Genomic DNA, 23119 nt, shown 5'->3' on the forward strand with positions numbered 1-23119 from the left:
CTAACTCCGTGGAGGAAAGAGGGGGATAAGCATTCTGGCACTGTTGGGTTGGCTCAGACCGAGAGTTGTTAGCCTGCTCTCTAAGGCGCATCACAGAGATTGTCTGTTTTGGACACTTAAGTATTGATTTTGTTTTGGGGTAAGGAGAAATATTTTTAGCACCTAAAAAGTACCAAAAGACAAATGTTGTGATGTCTGGCAAGAAATCTGTTTTATGAGAGTGGTCTGTGTATGTGTGCACGAGATAGCTAGACAGCAGCAGTTGTTTATCAATTCTGAGAAGTTAAGCCATTGTCAGCAGCCAAGTAAAAGTGCTGAACCCAAGAGATAAGGTCAACAACAATTGTAATGGCCTACATTGTACTCTGAGAGCAGTTATTGGTTACAATAACGCAGTGGCTCTTGGAATGGCAAGGTCATTCTGTCACTCTGTTGGCCCACAACTTTGGTTCAGACTGATTTCTTGAGAACTATTGGATGGATTACCATGACATTTAGTACAAATATGAATGGTGCCCTGAAAATAAGATTGTTAAGACTTTGGTGAGCTACAGCTTTTCCTCTTGTGCCACCCACCAGTCAAAGTTCCCACTGATCTCAGCATCTACTTGATGGATTGACAAACTCCCCTAACTTTTCTTCCATTGCCACCAGGCTGTTGTTTATGCAATTTAGTGCATGTCTCAACAACTGTTGAATAGACAGCCATGCAATTCAGTACTGATATTCACCCCCACCAAACTCAATGACTGGGTGCATGTTTGCATGCTGACATTAGCATTTACCTTGAAGCATCACCGTGCCTCAGTGATGCCACACAGTGCTGGTATTATGACTGTAGACTTGGTTAAGAATTAAGAATAAAATGACATTTTATATTTTTAAAAATGTGAAAATCTTTGGCTCAGATCTATCAAAACACATCATTTACTTTCATATCCTATAAATACATGCAGCCCACATTGTCCTGAATTACTGTATATAAACATTACCACTCAGCACAAGATGACATAACCATTTAACTTTTCCCATTATCATCTGCCTTGGTGATTGCCTGCTCCAGCAGGGACTCTGTAACATTTGCTTGAGCCAAGAAAAGGCTCTGCATCTCGCAGAGGGAGACAAACCATTCACAGCTGCTAGTTGGCTTGTTTTCGTAGTTAATGAGGCTTGAAGAGTTTTAGGAATGAGTAAAGTAGAGCACATTCTCACACCTCACTTTTGCTGTGAGAGATGGACACTGTTCTGTTTCTGCACAAGGTCGCACTTTACTTCAAATTTAATGAGACACACTGTGCATATTTGGGTATTAAAATAAATGCTGTAAGGCAGAAACATGAAGCCAAGAGAAATTTAAGATCTACATTTAATATTAATAAAGGGTGTTCCCCACCTCTTGCTTAATTCATGCTGAAATAGCCTCCAGTCTGCACAGCCCTCAACAGAATATGCGGATTTAGACAATTAACAGGGATGGATCACAAAGTAAAATAATACAGTTTTTAGTAATTGTTTTACAGTTCTTAGGTGTGTAACCCCACTGAAAGCTATCTGTAGCATTCACAACTTGTACTGTACTATAGCCCAATAGAAGAAGGTAGAAATAATAACACACATGAAATATAATTCAATTCAATACAACAGCCCAGATTTTATATTTATTTGGTGAATTTTGCAATATTGAATTATTGTTGAATAAACTGCCACATCAAACAGGTGCTGACTCAAATCTCGGATAGTTTTTGGAGCCGTGTTTTGTCTTGTTATTGAATTGTGGTAGTGTTTTTTGACTGCATTGTATGGGGGATGTTATTACTATCATCTTGTTCATGGTGGACAAAACAGTGAACAATGACCCCAGTAACCCAACACAGCACTCTACTACCTCCAGACCATTATTCAGGCTTTCACTCCAGGTCTGTTTCTTCTCTCTCTCAGTCAGCTTGACAGATTCTGTGTCCATTTCCTGACACAGGGTGAAAACCCATCTCTTTCAACTGCACCTCACCTCCTGACCCCAAGTCCTCCGTAACACCACCTACCAAAACCAGGGCTCATGACCAACCTCTGCTTCTTGCTGTTATTTTACTTTTTTGGTTCATTTTGTAGTGTTTTTAGTTTATCGTGACACACAGATTGAAAAAAAAGCAAAACAGAAAACTGGCTTACTGTATGACAAAGCCCAGATACTAAGAGGTGCAAAGGACAGGATTGAGAGTGGGTTTGTTAAAGCCTATAAGATAGCAGTTAAAATACCAACGTGATGTGTGTGTTTCTAGAATCCCAGTGAGAGGTCTGAGTTTAGACAGAATTTGAAAAGATAAACGTTTTGTGGTTGACTGACTGACACACCTGCATTGTTACGGGCTCGTGACTTTACTTTTTTTCTCTGGTGAATAATTATCTGTATCCCTCTACACAATGAAGTCCCAGACCTAAGGATAAGCTGTCAACACCAAGAGATAATGAAAAACTAGTTGTTAATTTGCAACTGAAAGACCAGAATCCAATTACTGTTACTTCATCAAGAAGAACAAATATATAGTTTCCCTACAAGTCAGCAGATACAACAACTTGCAAAAATGTTGTAATTACAAATGTGTAGCAAATGCATGTGTTAATGAGTTGCTAAACTTAGTACAAATGTTAAATTATGTTTTTTGGTTGCTGGTATTATTTTACCATACCATTATACCCAATCCTGCTCCTGGGGTCCCACTGCCCCGCATGTTTTAGACGTTTCCCTGCTCCAACACCCCTGATTCAAACAACCAGCTCATCACCAAGCTCTGCAGAAGCCTAATAAAGATCCACAGAGACATACAAATACTGGTCCCTCAAAAGAATAACAAAGTCAACTCCTAAAATAAGCACTGAAATACCGAGGGCGTTACAAAACTGCAGCAACAACACTGAGCATGAAATGTCAAGACAACAAGGCTCTGCCAGTGTCCCCCACCCAATATCCAGAGCGCATTGACTATCAATGCTTGAAGAGTCTAATCTTATTGGCTTGTTGGGCTTTAGTTTGTGTTAGCATTGCAAGCAATTATATTATTGTGCAGTTGCTATAATAAGAAAATCACCCATTGGCTTCATCAAGTGGACAATTCCTTAAATCACTAAATCACTTACTGAACAGCAATTATATACTACATAAAAATGTGATTGCAGCGATGGTTATGATCTTTTGCCAATTAAATATGAGAAATATCTGTAAGAACTAATGGTAAAATTTAATTGTTCAGTTTCTTTATTTTACCCATCTGTAATGATCGCACCTCTTTCTTCTAACCTTTAGTGTTGATTTTAAGACAGAACCCATAATTTATTTGACTATGTACATGTTGACACTTTTTAACAATACTCAGAACAATACAAGACATTACTCTTAATTCATGACAAAAAAGTGTTGGCTTAACACTGTATGTATAGAATTGTAATGCATGTGTACTAAATTGAACTACTGTCAAATGAGGGGCAAGTTATGGTTCTTTAATGACACTAGAAGAAGAAGCGGAAAAAAAATGATGTGTGGAAAAATCCAAGTACTGAATCTGCTGCGTTCAGAATCAGAACATTAAATATGTAGAGCTTGCAATATAATTATTGCTCTTTGGTCAAATTGCTCAGTGCTTCATGTTAGCAAATCCTTTCACAAGATAAAAATTAATGTTGAGTGGTGCCAAATGCAAAATTCCATGTACAGTACAGTGTTATGTTTGTGCATAAGAAATTTCTAATGATGCTTTGATGCTCTTTGATGGCCTCACAGTACAACACAGAGGGCATATTGATGTTTCAAGATTCCTGGTAATCCCTTTACTCAAAAATCTGGATAATGAGTCAATAAAGCTTATTTTTTTGCTCATGACAGGTGAATCTATCGTGCATATTAACTATTGAAATGAGAACATCCGCAGAACTGTTAAGTGTATTTAAAAACCACTGAATTATATAAAAAAAAATGGTTGGGACAAAAATATTCAGGGCTTCCTCCAGGAAATTTGTTTGTGGCCGTAGTGTTTAATCAATCAATCAATCAATCAATCAATCACCTGCTGATCTGAATCAGACAGACCCTGATGAATCTTGTTACGAGTGACAATGTTAATGATTTAAATAATTACCTCGCTAGTTAACTGCGTGGCCTTTCCTGTGTGATGTAACACCGCTGCTTGTTTTCACTGAAGGAGGAATCATTTTGCATATCAAAGTCTCTTTACAGTAGTATTGCTTATGTGAAAAATGTTGTATAGAGCGTTTTGTGGTTCCAGGGCTAGCTGCACGAAATCTAATAAGCTGCCTCAAGCGATGTCACTTGCGTCAACGACGGTTGCGGCTGAAGACTACAAGTCTGAAAATGAAAAAAAGAAAGAAGTGAGACCAGACCTCTATAGCCCGGTTGGATTGCACACTGTGGGTAATGTAGGTGCCAGATTTTGACAAGGAAGAAGTCTATGTGGAATAAAAAATATGACGGTTCTGCTGCATGGATTTTGAAAAGCCCTCCCTTGTGAGTCCAGCAACAGGAGTACTCTTTTAATCTTAATAAGCCAAATCATATTGACGTTATATTTCATAAAAATGTAAGAACTTCTCCTGAGGTTAGAAGAGCCACTCTTTATTCTAAGTGATCTGTGGCACCTTCACTATAAAACGCTGCAAGAAACCCTGGTTGTCTGTATCATAATGCTTTGCTTCCATGATCTTGTTTTGAGCATTCTTCTACTTCATCTTCTTCGCATCATATTTAACATTACTGTTATTATTATGTTCTAATGATAAATACAAAAAATATAATTACTATAATAGAATAGTTAAATACACAACTGTGACATAGATAGATAGATAGATAGATAGATAGATAGATAGATAGATAGATAGATAGATAGATAGATAGATAGATAGATAGATATGCTATCTAATGACACAACATGAACTATTATACTATGGAAGAAGTGATGTAGTAATTATCTTAACCACTTTCAGAAGTGGCTCTGCACCAAGGCAGGTCCTCTTGTCTGTTCAGTTAATTATATTATATATATTATATTATAAAAGCCACCTTTGCTGAGGGCATCTCTGTCTTCCAAGATCTGCTACAGAGTCCAGTTTTGAGTGGCACTGGAGAAGTCAATTAGCAAGGCTCACAAAATCAAAGTGATTTCCTCCCATGGATGATATTCACACCCATTGAATAGCAAGGAGAAAATTGGCTGCACACACCATTACATTACATTACTGTGACCCCGTGGATAAGCAGCTTTGTCTCAACCTGGCTGTTGGAGTGCCTCTCGCCATGAAAGCTTCCATGCAGAGCTTTGTCAGACTAATCCATCCTGCAGAGTGTTTCCTGTGCGTGAGTGAGGACACTGAGGCTCCAAAAAAAAAAAAAAAAAAAAAAAGTCTGTGTATTGTTAATTTTGTCCTTGTTACTGTGTCATTTCTGAATGACACATGACCAGGGTGTTCACTTATTCACTCACTCAAACTCAAGGATGTTAGCTGAGAATATTGCAGCTTAGCTTTGAGGTTGCCTTACATTTTACAAGGAAAATAAAGGGGTTTTTTTCTGTCAATGCAGATTTTTTCTCTGTTTCCATTGTTTTCATTTGGACCAGCTGACTGTGATTCCCTGATTTTGATTGATATGATTGCTGCAATTCTTCCAAGGCATGTTGGGAAACTGTGTTTTGTGTTTTGATACAATTCTTTCTGGCGAAGCAGGAACACAACACCAAGTTAACACAACGCATGGATCTGAATAGTTACAACTTTGTTTGAAAACTTCAATTGTTGGTCAAAATTATTCTGATGTACAGTATTTTGCTATTAGAACCTTATGTTACTTACTGTTTTACTGTAGTTTTGTAGTTTAATTCTCTTTTGATAGAAAAAAAACAAAAGAATCTCATCTTGACATATCTAATGACATTTATTTAAGGCACCGTAGTCTAAAAACATTTTTTGTATAGACATTTCATTATATATAGATATTTTCAGCTTTATTTCAGAATCTATATTTACAGAATCTTGCTGCATTGAGCTGAAAATGAGCCATGGGCATGGACAAATTTTATGCTTGTAACAGTGTAGCAACAATTATTGAAAGTTACTATATGCCCCAGGAAAATTACTAAATCTATTACTGCATAATTACCTAACACTAGGTAATTTACTTTTCTCCACAATAACTACCTTGTTCTATAATAACTATTTTAATATAATGTCTTATTACCAAACCACAATTCACCCTACACTCTACATTTTAACCCTTAAGCACTTACAAAAACCTGCGGTCTAATTTCAACCGCTCTTCAATTTCAGTTTAGTGTGTTTCTTTTTAACATAAACTGCAATATTTTCACTACTCTCTGTGCCACAGACATGAGGAGGTATTAGCCTTTTCTGACAATATCCACAATTGAACTGCAAATTGTTTACCTGCTGTGGGTCCACAAAAAACAGACAAACCAACCATAATGTGTTCATTTGGGACATGCACGTATTTCAAAACTTAGATGCGCCTACATGGTTCAGTTCGTTATCTGTGAGATCACACATCCACCATCCCCCACAATGTCACACGACCAAATTAGTTCCCCATTGTTTCACAAAAAATTCCGAATGCCTATTAAGCCTCCAATAGACAGGTAACTATATATAGAGAAAGCTTTTCTCACATGTCTCATAATCTGGTTTCAAAAAATTCATCACAAGTAAATGCCAAACTAAAAATTATTCCAACCTCAGTCACCACATTCAGTCAATTTTAAATGAGGCATGGAAATCAAAAGGAGACAGAACAGTGGGGATCTATAAGAGGAGCATATCACCACCTTTGCAGGAGGAGGGAAACATTTTTCATCTGTCTCAATAGACAGCATGATCTCAGCTGTGGCCTGAGCAAACTCAATATCCCAAGGATAGGATTTGGGTGAGTTTTCAGTATACGTGTTTCAATATGTGACACAAAGTTTAATTTAATAAATATATAGAAAAGAAGAATCACATTGCACCAGGCCCACGTATTTCCACCTCATATTTGCTACAGAGGCTGGCGGAAAAGCGTGCCTCTTATAGCCTCTCCTTGAAGCTCACCAGAGGGACAGAGTTAACAGTGTCCTGGCCACACAGAGCCATCCATCCTGAAGTACAAAAGTGACACCGGGCTGCAGCCTGTGCCAGATGATGGAGGCTGCCACCAACTCTCAGCTAAGGCACTGCTGGACAGACCCCATTCTCTCCGTCCTCAGAGAGTTACAGTCTTCCTGACATTCACTTAGGATGACGTAGGGACACCAAAACAGAGGTTATTTATTTATGAACACTTCCAGGAACTGCATGTCCACATGGTTTTAGATTTCATTAGAAATGGACATGCAACTGTCATGGAGGGTTCAGCTTCATCACTGGACTGTAGGGGTTAAATCAATGCATGCCCCGTCCTCACCAGCATCCTGCCCTGTGTGTAATTTAGTGTCATCTCCTGTGTAATGAGGGTCTTGTACCGTCACATGCTTACCAAGTCCTGTGGTGTCCTTTGTGTCCTGTGCAATGTGTCTTGTGCTAGGAGGTGTATGGTTCAGTGTCATGGTGTCAGTGTCATGGTTTCTTCCATTTTTCCCCATTACAGCATTTTTTTTTTCTTAGTTTTTCCTTATTCGAATCAAGGATCTAAGGACAGTGAGTATCTTATGCTGTACAAGTAAAGGCCCCTCAGGCACATTTGTGATTTATAATATTGAGATATATAAATAAAATTAACATGACATGTTGTTTCAGGGGATAAAACTGCCTCAGATTGACTCAGATATTTACAGATTCTATACAAGAAAGCAGGTTTGTATAATTGGATAACATTCTAGCCAAGTCTGTGGAGCTGCTTATATTGTAATATATATTTGCAATCTAATGTGACACAAACATTTCACCTGGACACTTTAAAGGTTGTCTTTTGGACTTTTGAGCTGTTGTTCCAATATGGAGCAGTTTTTTTCTATGAGGAGTCCTTGTTCTGTTTGTCCTATGCATGCATGTCTGTGCACACATGGATTTCCACAATCCTGTAATGCGTCAAGATATGCAGCAGTGCACTGACAAAGGCAGGAAAGAAGACTTCCTGCTAATAATCATGGATGTAAACAATGCAGATTTTCAACATTTTTAAGAAAAATAGGCTTCGTAAAATGTTTTATGAAGAAGGAAATACAGTCATCATATTTTTTGGTGAGTAACATCAAATGTAAACAAAGCCTTATTTCTTCAGAAGAAACCTTCACAGGTCTCCTTCCGGCTGAGTTTTTAGCTGAAATGTATTCCTATAGCAACTAATTTAATATTTTGCATAGAGACGGGTTGAAAACTGCATCACCTTGGGAGGAGGATCATAAGGGAACCCGCAAGACAGAAGCAACACGATACCTTGGCCATGCCAACAATATTACAACAGATGCATACCTTCACAGTGAGCCGTGTTTTAGAGAAAAGAAAAACTACTGTACCAGTTAAATAAAATTTTAAAAGGCAGAAAACATATAGTGAGAACCAGTTGCTCTTTTATAGAAATATACATGTCTATAATGCGGTAATTTCACTAGTGATATTTCTACCCTGCATTTCTTATTTTTCTTCTTTCATGCGCATTTATTGTCTAAGGATACCGAGTGCTGCATGCTATACAGTTAATCCCTTAAAGGCAAATCATGACATGGCTTGATTCCGACTGGTCAATAAAATCATTCTACAGTTTTTTTCTCGATAACAGACGGATGTCATGCACACTGTTCTGAGAGTGGAAGCCATAAAATCATTTTCAAATAAATGTTTTGTGTCAAATTAATGATTTCTTAGTAAGTGAGTAAGTAAACATGTAATAAGCTGGATAATGTCTAATTCTGTCATTATTGCAAAATGAACCCCTATTGCTATACATTCACTATCATACCCTTAGATAGTGACTTTGGGCTACATAAATAGATACATAAAACTGTTCCCATTATTTTGGTGATGACCAGACATTTAATCTCGGAGCACCAGTAAGTGCAAAATATCCACAATTTAAACAAGGAATTTCAAAATGTTATGGGAAGCATGCCAAGAAGTTTTTGTGAACAACATCACCAGAGAATAAATATTTTCCATTTTGGACACTTGAGCTTTTAGCTTTTCCTCCAGGATCATCCTCACACCAAGATGGTGCACAAAGAATATCTTTGACCTAATAGGCACATTGTCACAAAAGTGTATTGATGTACCCAAAAGGATTTTCGACTTCATAAATCCATTGGTTTTTCTTTTACAGTGGAATCCTCAGAATACACTTTGTTCATTATTTAGCATTATTTTTGTATCATGCTGTTTTATTAGCATGACAGGCCTGACAAATATGGCAACCATGATGAATATCAGCGTAATCATTTCAGTGTTGTTTATCTTATGAATTATTTGAGGAGTATTATTACATACGGAGATACTCTCCACAGTGTTGGCTAATAAGTACCAGGCCCCCACTGCACCCAATGAATTTAGCAAGTTTACCTCTGCCAAATTAGAGCCCGTCTGGCCATAGCAGCCAGACTAGAGTGTAGCGTCTAAATGGGGCCAAATCTCATCAGATTCTTGCACTGTGTATCAAGTGTAACCTCTTTATTCAATTTATTCATAGTATAAATTAATAATGTTGGCTATTATATTATGCACAAAGGATAATGGGAATTACAAATCAGTCCACAAACTCAAGTACTCAAGTGCTGTCTTCTTGGCTTCTGCACTACGTAATTAAACGTGTTCAAGTTATCATTCAAGTTTGCAGAAGCAAAACAGATGTAACTTGTTAGGATTTTAAGGAAGATCTAAAATTTTAAGTGAAATAGCCACTTACTTTTTTTAAATGATTATAATGGTTCTTATGACAAAACGGGTAATTATAACTCGGATTCATTACTTCAGAGTTGAACTGGGGCAAGGATAGCATAATGAGGACCTTTGAGATCCTGTTTTGATGTAACCACTTGATGTCAGCTATGAAATGTGAGCATTTTCAAAATGTTACTTGGTAAGTACTTCAATGAATGTCAAACATGAATAATAAATGTAGAGACTTTGTGAAGAGTGTGTGATGTCAGAGGAAGTAAATAGATCACCAGAGGTTTTATGTACGGGTATATAAAAACAGAATTGACTTTGGATGCATTGGCTTTTAATTTAATATTTTTGGAGTCAGGCCATTCATTTATGTGGGCTTGGATAGGCTTGAATTTGATGAACATCAAGAAAAAAAAAAACTCACTTTCTGTTAAGATCCAGCATTAAATAAATATGAATTCTGAAAGTCGCATTCCCTAAACAAACTGCAGTAACACACCCTAACACCCTAGTTTCTCACCTTGAAGCAGTGAAAGGTCTTATTTAGGAGAGATGCATAAAGAGATGCTATAAAGAAAGGACTATCCATCAGTCTGTGGTGTGACTCAGTCTTTTTTGCCTTTAAGCCTCCACACTTATACTTATTTCACATTGTCTAAAATATCATTCTTGAAGGCTATGAGAGTTTCAGCTGTGGTTCTATTTGTTGCTGTCTAAACTACATCATAGAGTGGGGTATGGACTGCGTTCTACAGATCTAAAGTATTTTGAATAAAATGGTTTAATTCTAAGAATAGACCCACAATTATGTCATTCATCTCGTACAGATGCCCTATTTCAGGTATTTCCGCGCCTCATATTTGAAAGCTTCATTCCATTATTTGACTGTATTGCATGCTTATTTACATTTAATAAAAGTTATTTGGTCAATTTGAATGCTTCATTAATCCTTATTTGAAGGGCTCTTGGCTTAAAGTAAACATGATAATATTGTTTCACCCAATGCCCCAATCAGCAGTGCTGACAAGTGCTCAAAAGTGTTCGGATATGAAAGATCAAAAGCATCTGACGATTCACCAACTACACAAACAAAGGTAGGTTACAATTATTGGAGTTTCTGCTTTATGAGGAGAAATGAGCTGAAATTGAAAGGAAAACTATCATCCTTTAGTCTATGAGACATTATTGGTGAGTTATAACATGGCGGTTCACAGATCCTCATTTTCCCTCTCTTGTTTTTAATAAGGTCGATTTTGAAGTGCACTGTTGAATGTGACTCATCACTCTAATTTTCCATCAACCATTTGTTTTTTTCCTGTCTTTTTTTAAAAGGGGCTGCAGCATCATACGCACGACCACTGCTTTGGCTGCGAGGCGCAAAAATATTTCAGGTTCTATTTACTGCTCTTTCATGCATAAAAACACATTGGCCTGGCGTTTACTCTTCAAATCCTTCACTTAGTATTCGGCGGTGAACAAACATCTTTAATGTACTAAACAATCAAGTTAAAAATTAAATAATTTAATAATGAGCCGAGGGAAAGCTGTCTTAGTTGTTGTGCTCGTCTCTAACATAAGATAGATGGATTCCTTTATTTTCCATTAAAACCTAATAACACAGAATGTCCTGTTTCTAAGGCATTTCACCTTGAAATAAAATGCTACAGATAAAGACTGTATCTATAAAATGCAATATCTGGAGTTGTGTTTTTGCCCTGTGTGTTTTACTGGCTCACACAGTCCACTAGGAGCTTGCGAATTTGTAGAGAGCACCGATTAGGGAGAATGGGGTGTTGTGTTTGAGTCAGTCCTGGTTTAAGTCGGGTGTGAATAAGGGGCATTGCAGCTCTCCACGATGAGAAGAGAAGCTCTACTGGGGCAGGATCAAAGAACTCAGTCAACCAAGGCTGCTGCTCAACCCACACTTCAGTCAACCAACCACACGCACTAATCTCTTGCCGAGGTCTCGACAGAAAGGCATCAACCAAACTGAATCTAATGAGCATCTACCATACAACAAGAAGAAATGGAAAATAGAAAGCTTAACACTGGAGATACATGAGTCAAACACCTCTCCAATCCTGTCTATTAACCTCTTAAACTGCAACAGGACCTACCGGCTGTTATTAAAGACATTAAATATACTGCCGGATTACATGGATGTATAAAATGCTGAGCGAGACATTCTAATTTATGTAATAGTGCAGCCATAAAGCAGTGGCATATTTCATTATATCATTCAAAAGTTGAAATTTTTTAGCTTCAAGCAAAGTATAGGGACAAAGTGATATAGTTATTAAATAGTCATAGTGGGGAATGTATTCTCTTTACCTTAAAGCAATGCAAATGGAAATTTAAGGTGAAAGTCTTATTTCAGAGGGTATTTCAGATCATTCAAATGAATTGATTTGTGAATTTGTGACATTAAGTTGAAATATATACAGTTTGGTACAAAATGAATGAATTTCTGTGTTAGTGTCACAATAAGCAGATTTGGTGTCATGAGCCAAGTAATCCTGTGCAAGTCTCATACAATGAGTTCAATTTTGGTGAAATTTGAGACACAAATTCTTGCCAATAGCACCTTTGAGGCCGTGGGGAGCTGAAGAGTAAAACAAAGGAATGTATCATAGTTTATAAGCTCTGTTAAAGCATCCACTTTTATAGAATTCTCCTCTGCCAGAGTAAAAACTACTCCACAAAACGAGCATTGTTTACGAGGCAGGAATCAATGACACAAACACATCTCTCGAGTCAACTGTCTTAATTCAGTGTCCAGTTAATGACTGACATAACAAGTCGGCCGTCTTGGAGAGCACCGACTGTGTTAGCACATGGTCTGTTGGCTTGTGTGTTAGCCGTTAGCTCGTCAGCTACACTAGCTTGCCAGCCAACATTGTGAGACGTGCCTGGTTTAGCACCACCAATTATATAAGTTTTTCTTGTGCCACTTTCTGGTTTGACCATTCCACTCAAATGTTTTCGTTTCCTGTGATCACCACTGACCACAAATAAATATGGGAAAATCACAAATACTTAAGGTTATATTCATTTGAAACCCCTTTCTGCACTGTAATACCTGTTAGTGTTATAATCTAGTATATAAATCACTGGATTTGTGGGGATAACGGACTCAAGGCTCTAACAAACATGTCAGTGTTTGACATGGATGAGACTTGGATTGATGTAAATCATGTCTAAAATGTTAGTTTCCCCTTAAATAGTGACATTCTAAATAAATAACGTATGACTAGAAATCAGACATTAAAAAAAAATGACATCTTCAGTGGCCACAAACCACTCGCTCTGTACAGCGGTTTCAAACCCAAGTCACTTGACTGAGCACGAGGCACCTTTTATTATGGTTCATCCACTGCAATTAGTCTTTAACAGATGTGATGCATCCCCCCTCCCCCACTCACATCCCCCTGCGCCTCTTTTATGCATCCAGTGTTACTAAATCTCTTTATCTCTGTCCCTGTCTCTCAGGCTTTTTGTCTCAAGTGCAAACATATTGCAAGTATTCATCTCGTTTCTTGTCCTTAATTCAAGTCACCTTAGGGCACCTGCTGGGCCACCGCAGAACGCTAATGCTTTCAGAGACTAATAAAACAGGCCTGTTGGGAATGTAACTATAGTGAGCAAAAAAAAAAAATGCAGAGTTGAAACAGTGCGAAGTTGGAGTTTCCTACTCCACACTACACATCAATTGGACTGGAATATGACTGGACTCAAAGTCTCTCTGGGAGAATATGAGGCAGACTGAGGGGAAAGGGGGGAATGATTCCTTCTGATTGGACTTTCAGAATACCCAAACCTTAATTTTTGTATGCAACAGTCATTTATGGCTTCAGTATTGCTCAATAATGCATCAAAACCCACAGGCCTCCGGGGGAAGCAGTCAGTAATCAAAAAGTAAGTTAAGGTTTTCATAATAGGGTCCTATAAATAACTGGGGACAGAAATGAGGGCATGTAAAATTGATGAGGGATGATTCAAACCCCACGAGGTGGTGGGAGCTTAACGCAAAGGAGAGGGAGCGTGATGTTGAGTGGCCTGCCGATTTGTGTAGAAGATGGAATTGCACAAGTGAGTTGTGTCACCAGTGTTACTATATAACTGTGGTGATATATGGACATCGTTCCACAGTTCGTCATCTTTTTGGAACAGTGTAATTAATGTGGAAGTACACCCCAGTCTTTAAAGTGTTTTACTGTTAATTTCAAACGCTCCGGCAACACTTGCATAACCTGTGGCTACCAATTAAAAGTTTTACAGAAGAAGGGATGAACTTTTTTTTTTACGTTGTAATTCTTTCTACTCCTGTGCATTACAGCTCTTCCTCAGTAAAGCTTTAAAACTTGGCACTTCTTGACTTTCTTGTACTGAAGGTCACATCTTTATTATTATTTCATGGAATCGATACCAAGATGTAAGGTCAATATACCCCATATCTTTTCAAGAATGCTACAGTATCTGCAAAGATATATTTTTACGTGTGACTCCATTTTATTTATCTATCTTTAGTTGCAAGCTGTGCACATTTGTATATGAAGTTGTTTTTTTTTCTGTTCATTCCAACTTAGTTTAATTGAGAAAGAACATACAGAAGAGTGACTATTATTGCTTGAAGAATATGAGTTAAAATGGGTAGCGAAAAACAAAGTCACACACATTCTTTCAGAACTGTGTGCTTGAGCTTCTTTGCATTTTCTCAATGATCCTGAGATCTCAAGTGCACCTATCACTATCAAATACTTTTTCAGTCTGCGACCAGTGTTTTGAGTATAATGAGGCCTCGCAAAGCACAACATGTAAAGTAACTTACTTCCTCTACTCCAAATAGACTAAATCTTGTGATCTTCTACTGTGTGGATAAAAAAATGATTAGGGTGATGATGGTGATGATAAATGATGATAGCTTAGGGGTACAGACAACATCATATTGTCATAATTTGATGGAAAACAGTAAGGAAAAAAAACAAATGATACAATAATAGGTCACACAGTAGTAAAGAACAACTAATAACACAGAGTTTGTTATAGTTACCTTTAGGGAAGCCATAATCAAGTCTTTTTGCTTTGATCCTGATCCAAGTCCTTTAATATTGAGTATCTGCTGATAACACATCTGTTTAAATTCTGCTATTTACCTAAATGTAGGTTGAATACGTATTTGGCATATTGAAAAAAACAACTGTAGCCTACTTAATGTGACACACCTTATTTTTTCAGTGGGACTCCTGATCCAAATACTGTAGGGGTCTGGTTCAGTGATCTTACATTTGTAAGCTTAAATAATTGATATAATATGAATGAACTGGAGAATGGGACCCCTGAATATGACACGACACGATTAGCCAGAGAGAATACGTGTCACTCTGTTGGAGTGGTGGGAACTACTTAAACACTCAGGCCACTCACAATTGTGCAGTGGTACGCTGTCAGTTGCACCTCTGCTCCCAAATAATTTTTTACATTCACACACTCTAATTCTCACTTGCATACGTAGGAAATGTTTCAGGACATCTCTACCAACATTGCATCAGTAACAGTGAGGCCACTGAATAATCACGTCCATCTACATATCTCTAATTTCATTCAGGGGACAGTAGAAAGTTACTTCAGAAAAAAACAAAGCAATGCTTGTATGCAGTTCACAGTGTACTGTATAAATGACTACATCTTTACATATGAGACATGAAAAATGTGAAGAACTGCAACATAAAGAATGCAACAGCTATTTGGGATTCAAATTGGTCACTTTTCTAATCCTGTAAATGCAGGCAGCTATGCTGAGATAGGACACACTGTAATCAGCCCATATTTCAAACTTCTACTGATTAACTCACTTGCCAATTAAAACAAGTGAATTCCTGCTTTACTGTAGTTCAAGGGACATGCAGGTATTGTCCTCTGACAACAGATAAATTATCTATATGTCAGATTCTATCTGATTCTATCTAACACTTTGTAGTGACACATTTGATGGTTTTTAGCCTGGTTGAACATCTATCGCTCTTATTCCACCTACAGTATATCCTTTCTAGTGTTGGTGCACAGTTTGAATCACACTTGATGTCACATAAAGAGAAAAATAAGACTTTAGATATGCGGTTTGCGATTTGTTAGCATCTTTTTTTCATACTGAATGCCCTGCATTCTCTCTCCCCCAACTGCACATAGATATTACTTGTGCAGAATCGTAGATATCTGTGTGAAAAAGCTCATAGATTTTTCAGTTATACAGGGTCACGGCTGCAATTCACTGATCTTTTTTTAAACCGCGTGTACAACAAATCTGGTGTTCACGACTAACGCAAAGGTTTTTGCTGATCAAAACCAGACACATTGATTCTAACTACTGAAGCTGATCAGAAGAATCTGGCAGATGTTTGGTTAACATAGGAAAAATAACATTTTAAATTGGCCAACTGATTCGTTATGAGGGAACTGAGTGACAGAGTAACCGTATAAGTGGCATGGAGACGCTGTAGCTCCTTGATCTCATACTGTGCACCATGTGGTGTCCTATAAGTAATGCAGTGCACAGACTCTTGCAGACAGGTATGTATTCAAGCATACAGAATGCCATTTTCTCAACACATAGCCACGTTAGCTTTGTCTTATTCTGTGAATTCACCGTGGCTCCTTCGGGACAACTATCACAAAGCACCAACACACTGAGCATAGCTCCATCAGTCAATCAGAAAAGTCTATGTGTGAGTATGGAACAATAGTTAGACGACTCGACTCAGTCGCTGGTGTATCAGCCAAGAGACAGAAAAACCCCAAAACTGAAAAAGAAGAACAGGGCCAAAATGTATGTGATGTGTTTTAGACTACCAAAACCAATCTATTCTTTGCTGGAATACATTTATTACAAGTGGAAATATCTGGGAAGTGTCTGGGACACCAATATAAATTGGTATCCCACTTCTGTCTCTCATCATCCGCATGTCAAACAGATCCAACAAAGCAATGTAGCTTACCGTCAAACTTTTTATGCCTCGACACAAATGTTGTCCTTATATTGTGGCTGCTCTCCTCAACCAAGTTCTCGAACTCCAGTTTGCTCTGCTGGTTGAGTTTGTCCTCCATCTCAGACGTGCAGCAGGTGTATCCCTGAGGACAGACACGCAGGTGCTCACCTAAGGGAAACAGAGACATAGAGCGGCGTTTTTACACACATCACTGCCACAGGACTTTTTTCAAAAGGCTGAGCTGAGTCTTTGATCAAAACTCTCCTGTGATTTTGGAACTCTCATCATTGAAGCTATCAAAGAGGGCCACAGCGTAACAAATGTGGAGGGATAATATTTGTCGGTAACCTGCTATCATGTGAAACAGAGAGTAACTTTGATACTGCAGAACATACACCTCATGCAGGATTTTAGTTTTTATCCCACTCCGAAGCACTGCAATAAGAATAACTGAGCGCTTGTACATCAGTACTACATACATCGAATGGAAAGCACTACATTCAGGAACTTCATTTCAGTTTCTAGTAAGTGTAAGGCTATGCCAAGTATTAGACACCCGTCAAAATTAATTTAGACCTGCACTGATTTTGGTCACTCACGCCAGAACAGCTAGCTGTGAACAAATCAATATACTATCACCGTATACAAAAGCGTGTAAGCAAACAATTATTTGTCTATACATCCACTAGACAGCAAGCAACGTCAGCATTTGGAGTTGTGTTTGTGGCCACCTTAGGAATAGTAGGCTAATTTCCACTCTCCCGTTAGATCTGTCATTTGATACACAGTTAATGTAAAAACAATGATTTGTGCAGCTTTAAGCAGGAATATTCAAATTCTTTAATCGTTTTCTGACATCACATCCTGTTCAGTCCAGTGCACAGTTGTTTGCATAATGACACCAATCTTAATTTAAAGATTTAGTTCACTCAGAATTTATTAAAAAAAAATGTAGTTTTCGCCACATTCTTAGTAGAATCTGACCAGATAGTTTTGATTTTATTTGCTGAGGTTATGAGTTCTCCACTATTGAGACTCAGTTAAACAAACGCAACAGCAGCAGCATCTCTTTTTTCCACAGACCTCGCCTTGCCTACTTCAATAGAGAAGTAGTTTCCAATGAAAAATGCCCATTGTGAACTCTGTGGATTATCTCCACTAACCTGGATACAGTTTCTGGAAAAGCCTGATGATTTTTTAAATGTTTTTTTTTCCATTGTTTTAAAGACTCCATATAAAATTCAGTCTATTGTACTGGGGTAGAGGCAGAGGGATCCGTGGTGGAGATCTAAAAACCTCACGATATAAAACCAATATTATCTGAATGGCCAGGTACCATTGGGGGTGAGTGGTGAAATATTCGTTATTCAGAGAAACAGTCCTTTTAGAAAACTGAAAATTGCGAACTGTGTTATCTTGATAAAGTTTTTTTTATTCCACAGCCTTGAACTCTTGACATTTTGTGGTGTTGAAGCATCAGTTTAAATGCATAAAAAACAGTAAGAAATGTTTCTGGTGAATAAGTGTTTGCATGTTTGGAGACAGGATTCATCCACGGCGGTGTAAGTGTTTCAAAGTCCCCTGTGAGTGTTTTTGAGACCCCTCTAGAAGTTGAGTGGTTGCACATGGGGGCAATTAAAATCGACTGGGTTACAGAAGATTTGAATATTTATTTGTCAACAAAAAAGTGTGTGTATCAGAGTGTAAACTTGAGCAAAGTACTGCTGTAAGATTCAGAAACAGAAGTATAAGAGCTGGAGCAAGGCAAAATGTAAATGATATGTCTTTGGCTACAACCTTGCGTTTGGAAAGACAACTACCAATTGTCACAATTACCAAATAACCTCACGCATGTAAAAACCCTCTCATTAAAAAAAGCAGGGGTTACTCTCACATCTGTGTATTATTCATCATTGAGTGTAAAGGGTGTATGTAAGAAGACCTGACTTACATTAAGGAATGAGGGGAAAAGGTTCTGAAGTCTGATGAAATAAAAAATTCAGCTCTACAGTGATAATGCACAGCACTATCTGACAGAAACCAGGCTTACTCATCATGTATTTAACACAATCTCTATCTCAGAGCATGGCGACAGGCAGCACCAACAGGCAGGTGGGCCTTTTAGTATCAGGGACTGGCAGACATGTGAGATTGGAGAGAAGAATGATTTGAGACAGATACAAATGGATTCCTGAAGCAAACCTAGTCAGGAGTGAACAAGACCTTTGATTGAGACGTCCAAGCAGCAGGACGGTTTTAGGACAAGAGCAAAAAAAGTCTGTGAGTGACCCCAACTTATGTAAGGACTTACACTGAGTAACCTCACAGACAATACGCACCCAACTCGACCAAGCTTGACTAAACCTGAAAGGATACATGCAATAAAATGCTTAAACCCAGAGGAATCAATTTTATAGTGTACAAAAAGACTCAAATGAATACTGGCTCAAAATAGTTTATATTTTATGTAATGCTTTGTGCGAATAGTGGCCCATGGGTCAAATGTGGGCTTCCATCAAACATATTTGATTTTTTCCAAATGAGTGTTAACATAAGCTGTTCTGTTAGAACCAAACTTACTAAATTAGTCCTGAAACAAAGTGTCATACCTTAAATTCATTCTTAAATTAAGTAAGCAAACAAAGCACAAATGGATTGTGCTTATTTATCATTTCATGACAAGATCAATAATATTAAAATAATACATCAACTAATATAAAAAATATGTTCTGAGTATTGCTTACCCTGAAAAATTCTGTTTTGATTTTAAAATGTTAGTGTCAGATAGTAAATACAACAAAGCAGCAAACAACCTCACAGTCCGTTTGGTTTGTTGCCGTCTTTAGTGGCTCTCAGTGATTTTATTGCACAAAAACATGTAAATTCACCAATAAATGTACTTTTAAAGCTCATGAAATTATCCGGTATACAAACTGCAGCAGAAATCACACTAACTGACCAATAACAACTGCCAGAGATGTGAGAAAAGAAAAGTGAGCGAACTTCCAAAGTGAGTCACATGAAAACAGTATGCTGGTCAACTGTCTTCCCGGACAACAACATCTGGGGAAATAATTACCAGTCTTCGACTCATTACTAATATGTACAAACATAGCCATTTTAGAGGTGCCACATTTTCTGCGTACTTGCTTTATCATCTCTCCTCTGCTGCTGAACCTCTGAGAGCATCAGACATCATTATCAGAGGTTTAAAAAAAGAGAGCCTGGCTAGCAGTCGCATGAAGATTTTAGTTTAGTTTTTTTTTTTTTTTTTTTCCCAGTTCAACCTATCAACATTTGAGAGAAAGAAAGATGAAATGGCTGTCACTGGTGGATTGGTGCAGAATAGACTCAGATTGTGACTTTTTTTGATGGATTCTGCTATACAATGCAGGCACTGGCTGGCACACTGATGTTCTGCATGCATATACAGTAAGCTATAGATGAAGAAGCTGTGCATGGCTAATGAAACAAGGAGGGTGCAGTATGTACGTGCTGGCACTCTCAAATGTGCTTAATCCTTAATCAGTCCTTAGAGAGGCACCAAGCTGCAGTAATGAGGTATACCATCAACAGTTCAACACAAACCCATTGTCTCTAGAGTAATGCACAAGCCTTCTGGCCACAGAGACCAAACTATCTAAAAGAACACAATAAGCTAAAATGCAATAGTCGATTTCTCTTTGGTGATTCTTTAAGACTCTTTTGTTTCTCTATTAAACGACAATGTTGTAATCTTTTAGCAATGCAACAGCATTCCTCAGCTGTCACAAATTATTTCCACAATGTGCACAAGCAACACTGTGTGATAACCTTCATTCCAAGCAGTGATCAGTTCAACACATGCCTGCAAAGAAAAACAATATTGTGCAGGGTACAGAGCTTGTGGTAAGTGCTGTAAAGCAGGATTATGTCTTTACTTGTTTTTTTTATCTGTTTATTTCATGTTTTCTTTGCATGAATCTCTGTGGTTTATGTTTTCAGGCAATGTTCATGTAGCTGTTTGTGTTGTATCAGCTTTGCTTACACTTGAGCTCTCATTCACTGAAACACAGAATCATTACAGTATCAGTGTAACGCAACATGATCCATCACATTTTGTTTTTGGAGGAAGATGTTTACACTGAGAAGTTGAGGGGTGACTTGGGGTCAGTTTTACTTGGCATGCATGGGCTGGTTGGCAAATGTCAAAGAAAACACCTAATTTCGGCCCTGTGGACCATGTTTCCCAGGACCTAAAATTGCTGTGTTTGACACAAGCATATGCTTGGCACAAGACTAAAAGGTTTATTGTCATAATGATGGATAACTTGACACTGACATTTTCTCGCTGCATTACTAAGCCCCACAACTCTGAAGAAAGTCCATTTTGATTTGAAGTCTCTATTGATGCAAAAAATTGACTTTACTTGTCGGAGCGGGTGGAACACCACTGTTGGCTGCTACGGTTTGGCAAACAAAAAATAAAAATCAATAAGAAGGTAGAACTGTCCTTAAGTAAAAAAATGATGAGCAAAAGGAAACACCAGTGTTTTTAGATTTCACAGGTTGCGCACCACTCCTTCATCTTTCAGTCTTGTTTTGGTAAAAAAAACATAATTTGACATATCGAGCTACTTTCACCACCAACAGTGATGCTGCTGTTACATAAGCCAACATAAAACAGGACTTTGTGAGGAGCAGGCTGCGCCGTGTTTATGACGTTGGGAGTTTGTGAAATGTTATTTCATCTTTTCTTTCATCTCATCTCTTTTTTGACTGCTATCCATTGCACAGGCACCGAAATACGCAGCAGAACATAAATACCAGTAATGCAGAAACAATACAGGACAAAAGTATTCAACATTTTTACATAAAACTTTCTTGCATGTTAATACATTGTAAGCTCTGTTTCAAAAGAATAAAACGAAGACAAATGCCTACCTTAGTGAACTTAGGGAATAATCGTCCCCAAATCTAGATGGGATTTTGGCTCACTAGAGCATATCTGTCCTGTTCTAGTTGGTTGCTTTGCACCCAAGATGGAATTTGAAACCAAGCTGTCAATATACTGTACGCTTGCGAGATCACAGATGTGCTCAGACTCTGTCAGGCTGAGTTTAAGTTGTAAGACTCAATACCAACAGTACCAACGAAAATGGAGACATAGAGGTTGACACAATAGAAAGCCATGGCTGTCTGCTTGGGAAGAAAACACGAGTGGCGTCGCCATAAAAATACATTTACAAAGAATAACAAACAAATCAATTGTGAGTGCATGATTGGTCAACAGCCTTTTAAACAATAAAAGTGTGTAAATTAAATGTGAAATAAGAGGTATAAATGTACCTATTTAACATGCAGCTCTTCAAAGTAGTATGATAGTGTGTTTTATATTGTTCAGTTCCATTTTATGGTTGCTTTATAAAGTGGCTTGGCCATTTTTTTCAAAACAGCAAAATAAATATAAGATATCTCTAAACAGATATGGATTTAGGATGTTAACTAAAATGCCCCCTTACCTATTGTGATAAGTATAACACAAAAAGATTGTTTATGCAAAATATTCAATTTGGAAACTAATTTGCTGAGAATACAAAATCACAATCAGTTGACTGCAAACAATCTGTTTGAACACACCTTTGTTAATTAATTAACTAAGGCTTGCTGTTACCGTACGCTTACATAAACAATAGGCTCAGTAAGGGATTTTAACAAATCAGAGCATTTAGTAAGTGGAACACCTAAAAAAGAACAATGTTTTTGTCACTAACATTACCCATGGTTTGCAGGTGAAGAGGGGCAAGTGCGAAGTTGGGAACAGTCCCAGAGCACATCCATGGCATCTGTTAAAAGGGCTTGCCAAATCAGCACTGCAACCAAAGCATTCACTGCTGCTGAAACTTGTGCACATTTATTAAAAACCCACAGTGAGTTTTACCCATTTTGGTAGTAAGTTCAGGCGAAGGATGAAAGGCAGAGTGTAAAGTTTACCGAGTGAGCAGAAGAGAAACACACGCTGCATGTAAGCTCGAGGTGACAATACTGACATGAGTGCTAATATATCAAGGAATACACACGAGTCACATCAGGTTCATCATGTAGAGCAAAGCCTGCTTCCATTTAGATGTAAAACACAGCACTAGCTTAAGCATTAGGTCTAGCACATCCACCCACATTCATGATTCATTATACTCCTAACTTGATCACAAATTCATGGATCAGCACACGCAAAGACACACCAGTATACACACATACATAATGCAATATTTACTCACAGGTTTATC

The 23119-nt window shown here is 37.8% G+C and overlaps 1 protein-coding gene across 1 annotated transcript in view; it reads right to left on the reverse strand.

Moving 5' to 3' along the window:
• gpc6a (glypican 6a) overlaps nt 1-23119 on the reverse strand; it is a 130424-nt gene that overhangs the window by 85000 nt on the left and 22305 nt on the right. Inside the window, exon 2 of the mRNA XM_070829005.1 lies at nt 16863-17021. Within this exon, the coding sequence (XP_070685106.1) occupies nt 16863-17021 (159 nt within the window). The remainder of the gene's footprint in view (nt 1-16862; nt 17022-23119) is intronic.

This window comes from Pempheris klunzingeri, chromosome 1 (genome assembly GCF_042242105.1).
Source record: "Pempheris klunzingeri isolate RE-2024b chromosome 1, fPemKlu1.hap1, whole genome shotgun sequence".
Taxonomy (NCBI): Eukaryota; Metazoa; Chordata; class Actinopteri; order Acropomatiformes; family Pempheridae; genus Pempheris; species Pempheris klunzingeri.